This window comes from Neomonachus schauinslandi, chromosome 15, assembly GCF_002201575.2.
Source record: "Neomonachus schauinslandi chromosome 15, ASM220157v2, whole genome shotgun sequence".
Taxonomy (NCBI): Eukaryota; Metazoa; Chordata; class Mammalia; order Carnivora; family Phocidae; genus Neomonachus; species Neomonachus schauinslandi.
Genome location: NC_058417.1, coordinates 7,299,260 through 7,316,688, shown reverse-complemented (window position 1 = coordinate 7,316,688; position 17,429 = coordinate 7,299,260). Strand labels below are relative to the sequence as shown.

At 41.3% G+C, this 17,429-nt stretch overlaps 1 protein-coding gene across 1 annotated transcript in view; it reads left to right on the top strand.

Moving 5' to 3' along the window:
- HS3ST3A1 (heparan sulfate-glucosamine 3-sulfotransferase 3A1) overlaps window positions 1-8,723 on the top strand; it is a 96,420-nt gene extending 87,697 nt beyond the window's left edge. The window contains exon 2 of the mRNA XM_021694810.1: window positions 8,102-8,723. Coding sequence (XP_021550485.1) covers window positions 8,102-8,723 — 622 coding nt within the window. The remainder of the gene's footprint in view (window positions 1-8,101) is intronic.
- The last annotated feature ends 8,706 nt before the right edge of the window (window positions 8,724-17,429 follow it).

Sequence of the window (17,429 nt, the reverse complement as noted above, 5' to 3'; positions counted from 1 at the left end):
ATGTTTAGGGAGCTTGCCTTTGGGGCTGTTATGATTAACTATGAATGTTCATGACCACGTCTTTTGATGAACATATGTATGATTTCTATTGCGTATAGTCCTGGGAGCAAAATTGCTGGGCCACATGTATACCTATGTGCAGCTTTGGTAGATAGTTCCAAATAGTTTTTGAAAGCCATTATGCCAATTTATACCCAGACCAACAAAGAATCAGTTGTCTCACATCCTCGCCCACATTCGGAATTCTATGTGGTTTTTATTCTAGCCATTCAGTTGGGTGTTTGCTATTGTGTTTTAATTTGCATTTCCTTGATGACTAATAAAGTGCCGTACCTTTTCATACATTTATTGACTATTTGGATACTGTTTTTCGTAAGCACTGCTTATTCAAGACATTTGCCCATTTTTCTTTCATGATAGCTAGCTTTTTTAACTCATCGATTTGCAGGAGCTCTTTATGTATGATGGATATAAATCTTTTGTCAGGTATATGTGTTTTAAATATTTTCTATCATTCTGATGTTTGCCTTTTTACTCTCTTATTGGTATCATTTGATGAACAGAAGTTCTTATGTTTAATATAGTCCGGTTCATCATTCTTTTCTTTGTGGCTCTTCCTTTAAGAAACTTAAGAAATATTTGCCCCCCCTCAATCATTAAGATGCTCTCCTAGGTTTCCTTCCAAAAGTTTTACTGTTTTATCATTCATATTTATATGTACCATCTGGAGTTGATTTTTCTACATGGCGAGATACCAAGATTTATTTTTCCATGTGAATAACCAATTGACCAAACACCATTTACTAAAAATACAATGAGGGAGGGGAATTTTTTAAGGAAGAAGTACCTCTGGAGAGGGTCAGTAGCAGTTCCTGTGGGAGGGTGGGGGAGCAGGAAGACAATATGAGGGCAGAGGGAGTTCAGAGCACATGACCCAAAGGAATACGAAAGGTGAAACACATGAGGTGGGTTCTTTTTTATCCTTTTTTGAATGTGCAATGAATTTGTGTTGTTGAGTGTCATCGAGGGCTGCCTCTTGGTAGTGTCCCTGACCATGCAGGTGATGGTGATGCAGACAGTGGTGGTTTTGCCTCTAAGACTATCAGTGAGGCGCTCTCATGGAGGCAGATCTGTCCTATCTGCAGTGTGGCAGTGGGAAGGCCTTCTGGGTCACCTTAGTACTCCTACCATGAACTACTCAGGTGACTTAGGGCTTAAGTAAAAATGAACTATTTAGCAGGTGTCTCATGGTTCATACTTGGCCATATCCTATCCCATAGACCACTAGAGAGCTATTCGAATAAGTGTAGGCCCATAGTGATTCATCCCATTGTGACATGGGATCCAAAATGAAATCCCCAGGACATCTAGGAGGCACACTATCCCGGGTCACATGGAAGTGTTACCAAACAGATCCCTTCTGGGAATAACTGTGCCACGTGGCATGGGAAGAAATTGATTCCCCTTAAAAACTGAGCTCCCCTTTCTCCCACTGTAACAGGCAAATAACTTGGCTTTGCCAGTTCGTGGCCTTCAAACCAGGCACTGTTCTGCCTGAATGTCATACATATAGGGTCTCTAATGGACAGGTGCGTGGATGTCTCAGGAACATGTCAGAGGGGCTCTGTCCTCCTCTGGACCCTTGTGATCTGGACTAGGTGGGTTTCTCTTGGCAGCTGGAAATACCTTCTTAAGAACAGTTCTTGGTATGTTCCCTGCCCTAATGGTCATGTCAACACGGCTTACGGTCCAGATTCCCCAGCCCTTTGGCTTGATTTTTTGGGTGAGGTGAGTAAGCTGAGATTGGAGAGGTTGAATGACTAGCTCATGGTTACCCGGCCAGCAGTGGGCAGATGCAGGCCAAAAAACATTTCTTAATCAGACAGCTCCACAATATTGCATAAATTATTATAGTCCCCTTTGGTCTAGCAAGAGGAAAGCAAAACCACAGCACAAACCTCTTTCAGTACCTTGTGCTAAATGTTTAATTATCTGCAAAACCAAAAAGGCTCTTTCGTTTAATTAAATTATATTGATGCAATTGAAGACCTTGTCTTCTGGGGGAGTTGTTTTTTTTTTTAAAGAAATGATAATATGATAAAATAGACATAATGTTTATGTTTACCATCTTAACCGTTGTTAAGTGTACAGTTCAGAGTTGCTGAGTGCATTCACATTGTGGAGCATTCTTTTTCCAGAACTCTTCATCTTACAAAACTAAAACTCCGTACCATTAAATAACTCCTTCCCCCTCCCCCAGTGCCTGGCCACCACAACTCTACTTTCTGTCTGGGCCTCATATAAATGGAATCACATAATGTTTGTCCTTCTGTGATGGGCTAATTTCTCAGAGCAGAATGTCCTCAGGCTTCCTCCATGTTGGAACAGGTGCCAGAATTCCCTTCCTTTTTAAGGCCGAATACTATTCCATTGTGTGTATGGAGTATATTTTCTTTATCCATTCATCTGCTGGTGGACACTTGGGTTGCTTCTACTTTTTGGCTGTTGTGTTCTTTGGGGAGAAAGAGCACATGTGTGCAACCCACTTTGTAATAATCCTTAATTTGCTTGTGAGATCTCTTCTTAACCCTTCTTTGACTTCCTTGGGGGGGGAAAAAAAAGCTTTCCTAATTTTTCCTTATTCTGGTTTCTACCCATTTCCCCATCCATACCCATACCTACTATTAATGTCTCCAAATCCTCATCACTATTTAGAGGTGAAGTTGGGATAGCCTTACCCGGTTAGCCTGGAAATTAAGGCCTCCTACAACCTACCTCTCCCATCATCCAATCGAATTTCTCACTCCCCACCCCAGCTTGTTCCGTCTTCAGGGAAACTTGACGTGTCTTACTATACACACCTTTCTTCTCCCTTAGCCTGTCTGGTATCTCTTCTGAGCTTTCATGGTACAGGGATGGCTTTTTCTCTGCCCATTTGGCCCAAGTCCTAACACAGAGTAGAGTCACAGCATATGTCTCACTCAGGTTTGCAAGTTCTCCTCAACACTTTGAAATACGGTATTCCAAATTACACCTGCATTTCCTTTTATGTGATAGATGAGCTCTACTTTAAACATTGAAATTCAAATTGCAGTAAGAAAATGAATAAAGAAATTAAAAAGGAGATGACTATTTAAAGTCCTGTTGTGAGTCCTTTTACAGTGTAAGCTTCATTAAGGATTTATTTAGACTATCACTTCTTCCTTTTTGAAGAAAGGTGGCTTGCAGGTGGCTTCCAGTTCGCTGGGACTCCCCACCCCCACCCTCCCCCCAAACCATGCCAAACCAGTCCCGTTTTCCTCATCCTAGAGATGACAGTCATTAATGCGTTTTTTTTCTGAAATCCCATTTTAGCTGTTTCCTCTTTGGATACCTCTTTCCCTTATTCTGTTGAGAGAATGTAAAATATGGTTTCTTTTTTCAGAGACGTTAGTGGGATTTCCTCTCGTGCAGCACAACCTCCAGTCAGAATCTGGGTGGAAAGGGCTGCTGGAGATCTGGGTGTTCCCCTGAGACAGGAGAGAGAGGGAGATTGAGATCCCCAACCAGTAGCTTCTGAGCGAAGTATATTCTATCTTACTGGCCAAAAAAGGAGGTCGAGCAGTTAAAAGTCAGGAGAGGAGGCAGGAATGTGGACTTTTTTTCTTTTCCTTTTTTAATCACCAAATATTCTTTCTTACCACTTCGCTGATACTTAATGTTTGCTTTTGCTATCCCCAACGTTTTTCACACAGTTGATCAAATTTCCTTCACTGAATCATTCCAACAATGTCTGGGTGGATCTCCTAGCTCATCTTATAAACGTGCAACCTAAGCTTCCAGAGTGGGTTGGCCTCGCCCATTTCTCAGTTCTCTGTGGAGAGATGCACAGTGATGAGGCCGTGAATTCATGTCCCGCGGTAACACCAGTGTTAACGTGGGTAGTGACAGCAATCTGTGTCTGCCTTGCAGCAACACTGAATTTTGGTTGCTGCTTAGTTTTCCCCAGAGCTTAAGGCATATTTCGGGAGTGGGGGTGGGTGACAGTAAGGGTTCTTTTGCAAAAAGAATTGCAGCTTTCTTAAAACAACAACAAAAAAGCAAGAGAAATCAGATATCTAATTATCATGTCCTTCCCCAAGGAAAAAACTAAACATAACCAGACTAAAATATCAAAGACGGCAAAGATCTGAGAATCCCGGCATCCCTGAACTAGCTCAGGGTCAGTGGCTTATTGCTACAGATGTTGAGGAATTTTTGCCAAAAATAATGACAGTGGGAAGCAGAATGGGTCTTTTAAAAGTTCTTATATAAATTCCAGTTAGGTAACATACAGTGTAATATTAGCTTCAGGTGTGCACTAGAGTGATTCAACACTTCCATACATTATCTGGTGCTCATCACAACAAGTGAACTCCTTACTCCCCATCACCTGTTTCATCCATCCCCCCCACCACCACCCCTCTGGTGACCATCAATTTGTTCTTTATATTTAAGAGTCTGTTTCTCGGTTTGTCTCTCTCTCTCTCTTTTTTTCCTTTGCTCATTTGTTTCTTAAATTGCACATATGGGTGAAATCCTATGGTATTTGTCTTTCTCTGACTCATTTCGCTTAGCATAATCCTCTCTAGCTCCATCCACATCACTGCAAATGGCAAGATTTCGTTCTTTTTGATGGCTGAATAATATTCCATTATGTGTATATATCACATATTTATCCATTCAGCAATCAGTGGACACTTGGGCTGCTTCCATCATTTGGCTATTATAGATTCTGCTGCTGTAAGCATTGGTGTGCATGTATCACTTCGAAAATTAGCGTTTTTGTATCCTTTGGGCAAATACCAAGTAGTGCAATTGCTGGGTCTTAGGGTAGTTCTATTTTTAACCTTTTGAGGAACCTCCATACCGTTTTCCAGAGTGGCTGCATCAGTTTGCTTTCCCACCAGTGGTGCAAGAGGGTTCCCCCTTCTCCACATCCTCGCGAACACCTGTTGGGGAACCAGAATGTTTACGAACCAGTGGATGTGATGTCTGAGACACACTTTAAAGTAATTCATTTGTGGAGGAGAGAGTAGAAATGGAGGGGGTTATGAATGAAATTAAATTGGCCACCAGTTGTTTTTTGAAGTCGGATGTAAGGTACAGAGATGTACATTGTAATTCTCTCTACTTGGGGGTGTGTTTGAAATTTTTCTTAATATAAAGTTAGCAAACGGCATAGGTGGGACGAAATTATAGGAAATCAACAAAGGCAAGTTCACATAACACGAAGTACATTATTTTACCACAAAGGCAAACTAGAAACTCATAACCAAATTATGGTAAAGATGCAGTAAACCAACCATCAGAATTAAAAATAAAAGCAATCCTAGATTACACCTGGGCCAAAAAGTACAAAATGCAATTACCTAAATAAGTATTTATGAAAATGACAACAGAACGTATCAAAACGTGAAATTTGACGAAGTTTGTAGGTAAAGGGGGAAATAATAGCCTCAAAATGTTTTTATTACTTGTGAAAAAGGATAGAAAATCTATGAAGCATCCTGTTAAATGAATTAGAAGAATAGCAGAGCATAAATAGAAATAAAGAATAAAGGGAGCATTAAGAATCTAAAATGCAAATAAGTGTATTTAAACAGATAACAGAATCTAGAAAACAGAAAGAAAGGCAGAAAACGGGAAATCCCTGGGGACTATAAAATTACAGTTCAGACTGAGGATGTAACTCACTGCTCAACTGGGTGACTTATAGAAACATATTAATTGCCAAAATCAAGGCAAGGTATTTACAAGAAACCAATTACCATGAAAGAAACTGAAAAGATATGTTTGAAAAATCTTGTTTCTTTCCTATCCTTACCCTCAAAAGCATCAGTGTAGGATGGCTTTGTAGGTAATGCCTACCAAATTTAAGGAACAGAAAATTATTTTGCCGGGCGCCTGGGTGACTCAGTCTGTTAAGCATCTGACTCTTGATTTCGGCTCAGGTCATGATCTCAGAGTTGTGAGATTGAGCCTCCTGTCAAGCTCTGTACTCAGCGGGGAGTTTGCTTCTCTCTCTCTCTCTCTCTGCACAACCCCCCCCCCCCCGCTCGCATGCTCTCTCTCTCAAGTAAGTAAATGTAAAAAATCTTTTAAAAAATTAATTTGCTACTTAAACTTCTCTAGGATAGAGAAAAATTTGAAACATCTCTCAACTCATTTTATTGGTGGATTAATTCATATTCTAGCAATTGATTAAGCTATTGATCACAAGAAAAACTATAGGAACATCCTATTAATGAATATGAATGAAAAATCCAGAACAAAATAATGGTGAACCAAATCCAGGACGATATTAGAAGAACAGTCCATCAGAGTCCAACAGAAACAGCTTGTATTCCAGGAATAAAAGTCAATCCAGTATCAGAACATTTAGAAGTTTGATTCCTCTCACAATGGATCAGAGGACAAATTTGGTGTAGTTATTGAAATAAATCCCCAGCTACATTTATTCTACTATTGATTTGAGCCACAGCTATTTCTTACAAAACTTGGGATTAAAAAGACAGTGCCATAATATCAAATAGTGGGTGTAATGGTAGTACATTTAAATTGGAAGAATAAATAGGTTTTCTCTCTCCTGCTCATCCTTTTTGACTGGCCCTGAGACTCACCAGTTCTCAGTAGGGTACTGTTCGCTTGACCTAGTGGGAACATCTGCTCCGTCAAGACTCCAGTGGCATATTTTTCTTTTGACAGGGCAAAGTGATCCTAACCTTCATCAGGAAAAATAAGCAGAGAGAATCAAGAACGTTTTGAACGGCAAAGAGCTAGAATTCACTTCGTTGTGGGAAAAATACGATAATAACAACATTTGAGCCCATGTCTAGACGAACCACAGTCTGTAGACTGTTGTAGTGACGGCGTTTCAAGTTATTCAATAAAAGATGGATTGTTTAATAAGTCTTGTTTGTTACAGGAAAATTCAGAAACTCTAAATTTAGAGAAGTAATGTTGTGTACCAGGCAGTGACATTATGTTAAATAGAATTGCTTTGTTTGTAAGAAAACTGCAGAATGGGCTCGGGGTATTTTAATACCATTTCCTAGTAGTATGATCATGTTTATTACGATAGTCTAATTTACCTAAAGGATTTGATGAAGGTGATTTTCTGACAGCATTGTGGGTTACTGGTAAAAATAGATAAAAAATTACATAGCACTTACTCTGTGCCCCGCACTTTCCTGAAGTATTGAAGGATATTCTATTAACTTGTTTAACTGTCGCAACAACCGTATGAGGTGGATATTACTATTTCCCATTAAATACGCAAGGAAGGAAGGGCGCTTGGGTGGCTCAGTGGGCTAGGAATCTACCTTTGGCTCAGGTCATGATCCAAGGGTCCTGGGATCGAGCCCCGCATCGGGCTCCCTGCTCAGCGGGAAGCCTGCTTTCTCCCTCTCTCACTCACCCTGCTTGTGTTCCCTCTCTCGCTGTGTCTCTCTCCGTCAAATAAATAAATAAATAAATCTTTTTTTTTTTTAAAGACTTTATTTATTTATTCATGAGAGAGAGAGAGAGAGGCAGAGGCAGAGGGAGAAGCAGGCTCCCCGCGGAGCAGGGAGCCCGATGCGGGACTCGATCCCAGGACCCCGGGATCATGACCTGAGCCGAAGGCAGACGCTCAACCGACCGAGCCACCCAGGCATCCCAGTAAATAAATCTTAAATAAATAAATAAATGCACGAGGATTGGATGCTCAGTTGGTTGAGCGTCTGCCTTCGGCTCAGGTCATGATCCCGGGGTCCTGGGATCCAGCCCTACATCGGGCTCCCTGCTCAGTGGGGAACCTGCTTCTCCCTCTCTTCTCGGCTGGTGCCCTCTCTCGCTCTCTCTCTCTCTCAAATAAATAAATAAAATCCTAAAAAATAAAAATAAATAAATACACTAGGGACCCGAGAAGCTTGTACAACAGCTTCTCCCCGAGAAGTGGGAGGGTGGGCACCAGCAGTTCAAGCACCCTCCCCTATCCAGAGTCTAGAGGACGCCCCCCTCCTTGGCAATGGGCTCTCCCTGTACAGCAGGGAAAGTCGCTCCCTTTTCAGGCTCTAACAAGCCCTTTTGCTTTCCTCAGGGACCTGATGCCGAGGACCCTGGAGGGGCAGATCACCATGGAGAAGACACCCAGTTACTTCGTCACCCGCGAAGCGCCCGCGCGCATCTCGGCCATGTCCAAGGACACCAAGCTCATCGTGGTGGTGCGGGACCCGGTGACCCGAGCCATCTCGGACTACACGCAGACACTGTCCAAGCGGCCCGACATCCCCACCTTCGAGAGCTTGACGTTCAAGAACCGCACGACGGGCCTCATCGACACGTCGTGGAGCGCCATCCAGATCGGCATCTACGCCAAGCACCTGGAGCACTGGCTGCATCACTTCCCCATCGGCCAGATGCTCTTCGTGAGCGGGGAGCGGCTCATCAGCGACCCAGCCGGCGAGCTGGGCCGCGTGCAGGACTTCCTGGGCCTCAAGAGGATCATCACCGACAAGCACTTCTACTTCAACAAGACCAAGGGCTTCCCCTGCCTGAAGAAGGCCGAGGGCAGCAGCAAGCCCCACTGCCTGGGCAAGACCAAGGGCAGGACCCACCCCGAGATCGACCGCGAGGTGGTGCGCAGGCTGCGCGAGTTCTATCGGCCGTTCAACTTGAAGTTCTACCAGATGACCGGCCAGGACTTTGGCTGGGATGGATGACCATATAATTTAAAAAGAAAAAAAAAAAAAATCAGAATATAATATATTTTTTTACCAATCGGTAGAGAAAAGGCAGTTTAATATTTGTGCTGAAAATGTTTGTTTCAGTATTTTTTTTTTTTTTTGCAATGAATGTTAAGAGCGTGTTCTCACCTCCTCCCCCATCTGCTTGTGTCACCGGCCCGAACATTTGGATAAACAAAAAAGGAAAACCTCACTCACCGAAATACTTGGCAATTTTCGATTTCTGTTTTATGTTTTATATGCACAATTATAAACTCTGAGCATCGGTCACCATGAAAACTTTCAAGAAAGTCCTGAGGGTAAATCAGTCTCTCTGTTTCTGTCTCTGCCTCTCTCTCTCTTTTCACAGGTCCCAGATAAAACGCTCTCTCCTTACATTTCCTTCTTTTTTTTTTTTTTCCCGTGCCACTTCTTCAAAACTATTTCCCAATTAATAATACTCTAGGTTTGCCCACAATTATTCACAGTAAACCAACAGTGCTTTCAAATAAAACACCTTCTCCCATCTTTGCATGATGTGATAGAAGAAGGTAGCACATAGAGATTAAGATCCCCATTTTAGAATAAAGAAACTGAGTCTTAGGAAGGTTGTGCAAAAACCCATCTTCCACTTGTTCCCTTTTTCATGCCCCTTCTTCCAGAGAGAATGAGAAGTAAGACAGCTGTACTTTTAGAAACAGTTGGCTAGTTTGGGGATGATCGGAGATAGGACAGAGAGGGTTTCCTATTTATTGCCTTCAAAAGTTCGAGGCCAACCTTGTGACACTCGGTCATGAGGAGTCACCAATGTTCAAGGACCCACCACTCAGACCTGGGCACAATATCTTTTAAGAGCCAATCTTGGCTCGTTGAAATGGCCTGAGCTATGGAACTCTCAGCGTAGTTGAGGTTGAGAGAAATTACTGGATTCTTATCTGGAGAACGAGATGGACAATCACACTAGGAACAGGACAAAAAGTAGTAGGATAACTTACTTAGTTGTGGTTTTGACTTTTTTTTTTTTTTTTAAAGAAAAACCCACTTCAGTAAGAGCTTACAAGTAGGAATCTCATTTTTCTTTAGCTCTCTTTTAACAAAGAAAATCCACTTCTCTTTCTAATACCTCATTTCTAATCCTGGAGCCAATACTAAAAAGATGAATAAATGTCATTATTTTTCATGGGTGGAGGACTATCACTTTGTCACTTTATTTTCCCCACTTCCTGTTTGTACCGAGAATAACGGAATATTCATTAATACTTGGAAAATATTCTAAGAAATACAGATGTGGGTAAAATGGAGGTTTTTCTTCTCCCATCTAGTTCTCTCATCCCCCATTTAAATAGCTCAAATAAATCAATAGTTTACTAAAGAGTATTCCTTTCCTCTCTGAGTGGGCATTAACAAGATTAGCATTAATGGGAATTAAATTGGCTTAGAGAGAAGCACATGTGCACGAAATATATAAAACATTTATAATTAGTCTGTCAGCAACATTTTATTACAGGTTTAAACCCAAGAGGAAAATGTCTCCTATCTCCTGGAACTTTTCCATATCTGCCAAAAATTTAAAGGAGCAGACACTACGGTATTCTTAAATAATTATTCTTTATTTCTCCAGTGTTGTCCAAAGAGACTAAAGTTGCTGGAAAATATGCAGAGTGCAAATGTGCATCAACCCTAAATGCTGCATCAGGTGAAATAAGTCTTTCCTGAGAGGCCTCACACAGGATTAAAATGCAGGGAAAAAATTATTTAAGTTTCTAGATATTCCAACATTGCTCCAAACCTTTGAGTTTCTGTATGAATATCCCGTTTATGAGAGTTAAAAAGAAAAAAATCCCAGGTCTCCTTTGCCCAGTTGATTTTAAGGTGCCCTTAATTTTCCAACTCAACACCCTGTTTTCGCTGTACTTAAATCATCACTTTTAGAAACAAGATACTCATCTTAAACTCTTTGCATCTTTTCTCTTAACTCGTTTTGTTTGTGCCTCTGATCCTTTTCCAAGCATTTGCTTGGCAATAAGCAAACATAGCTTGCACAAGGAAAGGAGTGCATCTAACACTTGTATTGGGCAATCTTCCTCTTTCTGTGTTAAGAAATAATAAAAACGGAATTGAGTTCAAAGCACCTCTTCTATTGTAGATTTTTTTTTGAAATTCATATTATTTAAATAATGAATGACTCTAGAGCCTTCCAGGAAAACTGTCTAAGCTCTAAAAGTTCGTAAGAGTGTCAGAAGTTCTAGATTCCAGCAAAACATCTACAGATCTAGGGTCCATATACTCGAAGTTTCTTCCAGAACAGGAATTGTACTTACTCCTGCTATGTGTGGCTTCAGACTTCCTTAGTCCATTTAGCTGTACCAATTAATAGGTTTTGTTCTTGATTTGAACATCTTAGCCATGCTTCCTCTGAGCCATCTGCTCCCTGGCCATGCCTACTGACCACCTACACTCTTCTTAGAGGTAGAGCATTCTCTCTCTAGAAGAGCAACTAGAGGTCTGGAGCTTTATCCTGAACAGTTTGCTTGTGAGGCCCTGTCTATGGTGTAAAATTCTGTAGGTAATTAACTTTTAGGGGAAATTCATTTATTCTAATGACTGGAGCTTGATAAGCTGCTAGAGAATGGATATTTATTACTCAAGGAGTATTACTCCCACTGTACTTTTCCTAATTTCAAAGATCTTCAAAGTCAGAATAAACCTAACAGATCAAATCGCCATTTGGCCCTTAAATCCTTCCTTTAACTAGTTGCACAGGGGGGTTCAAACATGAACGTGTCTGGGAATTCTCACTCTTGATTTTTCTGTTGTTGTAAAGAGGATCAGTATCTCCTCAACACCTTCATCCGGTTCTGCGGGCTGAGATCCACCAAATCTGTTACGCGTGAAGATACTTACAATTCAACGTGTGAATACGTAAAGGTGCGTATGTAATAATGGTACATTACATTCACCTAGCAGATTACCTTTTCATTGTCCCTTAAACCAACAACCGCTCTCCACTCTCAAAGAGTTCGACTTTCCAGATGAGCAAGTGAACACTTAGGAGGACAGTGGTCCTTCACAAAAGACGACTCTGCCCCCTGGGGGGATCTCTGGAGATACTTTGGTTGTCCCAAGGCTGGTGGAGTGTAGGGCGCTTCTAGTGGGCAGTGTGATGCCCAGGAGAGCCCCCCACAGCAAAGAATCATCCTACCCAAAATGACAGCTGTGCTGAGATTCCTGGTTTAAGAAGAAGTAAAGCATATACCAGCAAGTGCATGTCTGAAACAGGTCTATAAACCAGATTCTAATGAATGCTTGGCTGGGACTTCTTTCCCTCATCGCCCTAAGTCTTTCTCTTGTAGACCTTTCTTTCTCCCTCTCACTCTGTAAGTCATTCCATCATAGTAAGCAGATGAGCGTTTAACGTCACGCCTTGCCAAGAGGAGTGCGAATGAGAAACTTCGCTGAATTGGGCTTTTATAGCCGAGATCCACGAGCTGTTTATAACAAATGGATAGTTGCATTTCTGTGAAGTGGAATCCGTCAACTTTGAGTGGGAACATCACATGCCGATAAAACATTTTGGAAGGTGTTTTCAAGTTCAAGTCCTGCAGTTTCAATTTGCCTCCAGGACCGTGCCGTTGAAAGTATTTTTTGTTACCTGACACAACCATCATGTCAAGAGAGACAAGTAAATGGGTCCCACTTCTCTTAAACAGTAGAATTCAGACGGATGTGTTAGGGCTCGCGAAGGGCCCTGAGCTGTTGAGTAATCACAAAGGAAGGCACTTTCTTTCTGCCGTATATTCTAGAAACCCCAGAATTTGGTGTCTAATTTCCATAGAATCAGGAAAGAGAAGAGCTTAGGATCACCAAACATGGGGAAATGTGGCTGGGATTCAGTCCAGGAAAATTCTTCTTGTAGAAGTAAAAGACCCTACCTATTCTCCTGGTGTATCCTGTAATCACTGAAGAATGAGCCTTTTCAAACCCAAACCTCAAGCCCTGTTCGGGAAACATCCCATTATAGCCTATCTGGTCCTTGAAACATCTTCAAAGTGCAAACGGGTTTGCGTTCAGTCTCAATTCTATGGATGAAAAAGAGGGAAATTTATAAACCTGTGTGTCCCATCATGGAATGTTGGAATGGTAGGCCTTCCCTTTAGAGCTTAAAGAAAAGGTGAACTTGGAGATAATCACGAGGCAGTACAACTTTATACAGTCATAAAATAGCGGATTTTAGCTATGCCAGGAGGAAAGAAAACAAAATAGAAATTACTTCTAATATATGAACCCATTGTGGGATATTAAGAAATGTCAGTATGTCTCAGACTCCGTTTCAGTTCCTTTTAACTGTCCATTGTGTTCCTTTAATAGCTACATGCTCAACAACTTAGTCTCCTTCAGTTTTACCGTCAAAATAAAAGCTAACAATAAATGGGGAAAGTACTTCCTGCTATGAATCCTTTCCATCCCACAATTCCCGGGTCTGATGTTTTAGGTGCATCTGAAGGATTAGATATGATGAGGTATGCTACCCTTTATTAGCCTTGCCTGACTGGGATGTGATCAGGCTGGATTTTTAGTGCGGTGCTAGCTGATGACTCAGAAGAGAACGTTTAGGGCACCGTCTGGTCCACATATGGACAAACTATAGTCTTAGCTTCACGTCCTTCCCAAAGTCACTTTCTAGTAAGCCCTGAGTTTTTACCACCCCTGGGGATTTGTCTTCATTGCAAACAGGACTGATGTGCCTTTTTCCCTTCCCACCTCCTCTCCGTGCTTCCTACACTTTCTAGTGCCTTCTCTCCATGTCCTGCCTGTGTCCTGTGAGTCTTCATATCTCAGCCTCTACCATCCTGCACCATGCTCAGTGGTGTCCACTTCCTACCTCAGATTCCTGGGGGAAATTGCTCTCAGCTTCGGCACCTCTAGAGAAAGGAGTCAGACTGCTGTGGATACCAGGATGGGTGGAGACCAGATGGATTTAACTTTCCCCAAGAGTGTTTGTGAGGAAAAAAGGGCCCAAAGGAAGACGGATGAAGCCGAGTAGGCAAGTACCAGAGCACATTTTTTTGACAGGAGAGGGAGGTGCTGTTGGAAGGACACTTCCCAGGAAGGCTTCCAGTGCCCCACCCCTCACCATACACCTGAAGAACAGGGTCGGCACCTTGGCGTTCCAGTTCCGAAGGCATGTCTGCCTCTGGTCTGAGCAGTGGCGTTTTCCCAGAAAGTCTTATCTAAGCTCATATTTCTTTATTTCGAGCCCGCAACAGCTGGTCAACCAGAGAACAGAAAGAAGCAAGAAAACTTTCACTGCCATTTTCCAGCACGAATGAAAGTTCTCGATCGCCTCCCATCAACTGATGCCTTTAGAGTTCGAACCCAATTCTTCTCTCAGACTGTTTGATGTTACTCTTCAAATCCCAGATCAGTGCTCTGTTAGCAAAGATCTAACTATTCCATAATAACAACAACTTACTTTATATAAAATGATTCAAAGCTTTTTTTTTATGGTTTCTTTTTTTTTTTTATTCTTATGTTAATCCCCATACATTACATCATTGGTTTTAGATTGATTCAAAGCATTTTTACATCCAACTTTAGGCTGGAATAGCTTCTCTGTTGTTGGTTTTCCTTTCTTTCCAGATTAAAAAAAGAAGTTTATATATTACCACATTTTTTCATTTCTCACAAATCACATTTCCTCCCAACTGAATGACTTGCAAATCATATCATTTCTCTTCTGTGTGAACTTTTACCTTTTAATATTTTCCTGTATCCAAATCCTTCAGTGAAAAGTAATCTTGTGCCTTTATTTTTGTGTATTCCTCCTTGCTTTTCAACGAGACTCAGAACTGTGCCTTCCTCCACTTTTTGCTAACCATCTGGCCCCAGAATTATACCTTATTTTTCATTTCAGAAGTTGGCCTTCAATATACCTCCTTTTATCCCCTTTACTTTTTCTCAGGTATCTCTCAATTTTAGGAAAAGTTCTCTTTAGAGAAACATCTCCTTTCCACCAGCTTTCCACCATACGGCGTTTGAAACTTTCTGGGGCTGGAGCTGTGTTATCCCTCCTTACCCACAAAAGCGCAGAAGGAGCAAACAGCATTGACTTCCAACTGTAAAATGATTTCCGTATTGAACACCCTCTCGCTCTTCTACCTAGCCATAAATAATGAGCTCTTTTTCAGACTCTTTGGCCCCTGCTATTTGATGAGGCCATCAATAAAAAGTTCTGTATCAATGGAATGATAAACTCCACCAGCCCGAGCCATATATAATGAATACCCAGAAAAAATTGGAAGCAGATATGTTTTTACCAGCCGCATCCTGCCCTCTGACTTGAGTTGCAAATCTCCCACGTGGTATCAATGCCCAGTGTCTGGTTTTCACATCAGATCTTCAATGTGTGCCCTGAGGTTTCTCAGCCAGTCTGTTCTCTGCTTTTCCATGCCCGTTTATTCACTGAATTTACTCTAGCTCTCATTTGTCCAGCCTGATGGTCATCCATTTCACTATCACCTCTTTATTCCTACTATCACCACTATGATACTTTCTAGGTGTCTGTGCCGAGTGTGCTTTCCCCAATGTTTTCGCATCTTCACCAACACCACCTTCATCAACTACTTTATTTAAAATGTTCGTCCATTCACTGTTTGAGTCCTGAGATCCAGCCACATAATAAATCATGTGATTATGTATTCATTAGACTTTCCTGGCATGTCACACTTCTGTATACCTTGAAAGGGAGCCATGCTTTGCCCAAACCGCCCATTTTCTTGATCTTACTTTTTTTTTTTTTTCAGAAAATGGTGTTCCTTTAATCCATCAGCTCTTCCTGTGCCTTAATGATGAAACCCTATGTCTAGTGGATAATTTGGGGAATAGTCTTGATTTGACCACAAATAAGGAAGTCTTGCGTGAATCATTCAGTACCACTGAACCTCAGGGGGTTTTTTAGTAAATAAAAAAAAAAAGATGCAGAGAATAAACTGTATTCATTGCAACTGAAATGTCTGGAAACGTTTTATGGCAGGGGCCATCACTAATAATAATTTTTCTTCTGTCTCTTAAAATGGTTATCATTAGATCAATCACTTTACCTATTTCCAATAGGCCACTGGAAACTATAACCAAAATGTATTTTTATTAGTAAGATTTAGTGCAAGCTGGCCACCAAAATTTTGTTCCATCACTTGGGTCACATTTGTCAGTGTTGGAAGAGTGGTGACTGCATTGTGAGTTTCTTCCTACTTTCCTTAAAGTCCAGGCATTATCATTCCTTCTCGACTCTGAGGCTGTATCTTTCTGGATCCTGAAAAAGTTCTGTTGGGAAAAAAAAAAAAAAAAGTCCTGAATCACAGTTTCTAAATTGGGCCTATCTTAATCCATCCATTTTAGCCCCTTTAATTTACAGACCACCCCCCACCTTCAACAATAAAATATAAAGAAACTCATTCATTCTTGTGCTAACCATTGCTTCCATCATTACTTTGGTCCAGATAGAACACGTCTTTCCTTGGAAATCTGCTATTTCCTGCAAATTTTTATATCATGGTTTTCCCCAACTCCTGCCCCCTTCCTTGTTTTTGCAAAAGAAGGAGGTAGGAATCTTCCTCTTTGAATCCTTGAATGCACCCTTTATAACCATTTGAAATTGGAGATAGTGTTTCTTTCCTCCTGATCAACCATCAAAGTGCCTTCTGAATTAGGGTTTGCAGAAAGAGTGTCATCGAGTGACCAGAAAAGGCAGTTATCTGTTGCCTTGGCTCCTTGCCTATATAATCCCTGCAATGAAATCCAGCCAGCTTTCATTTGTGGGAATTTACTTAGGTCCCAAGGTGTCTTCTGAACTTCTTTTTGCAAAAAAGGGAGGGTCATTTAAAAAAATTTTGGTAAAATACATATCCCATAAAATTTACCCTCTTAACCATTAAGTGTATAATTCAGTGACATTAAGTAGATTGGAAATGTTGTTCTGCAACCATCACCCCCATCCATCTCCAGAACTTTTTCATCATCCCTAACAGCAATTTTGTACCCATTGGACAATGACTCCCCATCCTACCGCTCTCAGCTCCAGGTAATCTCTATTTTACTTTCTGTCTATATGAATCTGACCCCTCTAGGTACCTTCTATAAGTGGGATCATGCAACATTCATCATTTTGTGCTTGGGTTATTTCACTTATAATGTTGTTCAGGATCATCCACATGGTGGAATGGGTCAGAATCTCCATTTTTAAGGCTAAATAATATTTCATTGTATGTATAGTCCACATTTTGTGTATCTATTCATCTGTCAGTGGACACTTGGGTTGTTTCCACCCTTTGGCTATTGGGAATAATGCTGCTATGAACACAGGGGTACAGATAAGTGCTAGAGTCTTTGTCTTTTGAGCAACCACCAAACTGTTTTCCGTGGCCATGCATGAAGTTTCCGATTTCTTTACATCCTCTTCGATACCTACCTACCTTCCTTCCTTCCTTCCTCCCTCCCTCCCTCTCTTCCTCTCTCTTTTTTCTTTCTTTTCCTCTATCTCTTTCTTTCTCTTCCTTACCTTCCCTCCCTCCCTTCATCTTTCCTTGCCTCCTTCCTTCCTTCCTCCCTCTCTCTCTTCCTCTTTTCCTCTCTCTTTTTTCTTTCTCTTTTTTCTTTCTTTCTTTCTTTCTTTCTTTCTTTCTTTCTTTCTTTCTTTCTTTCTTT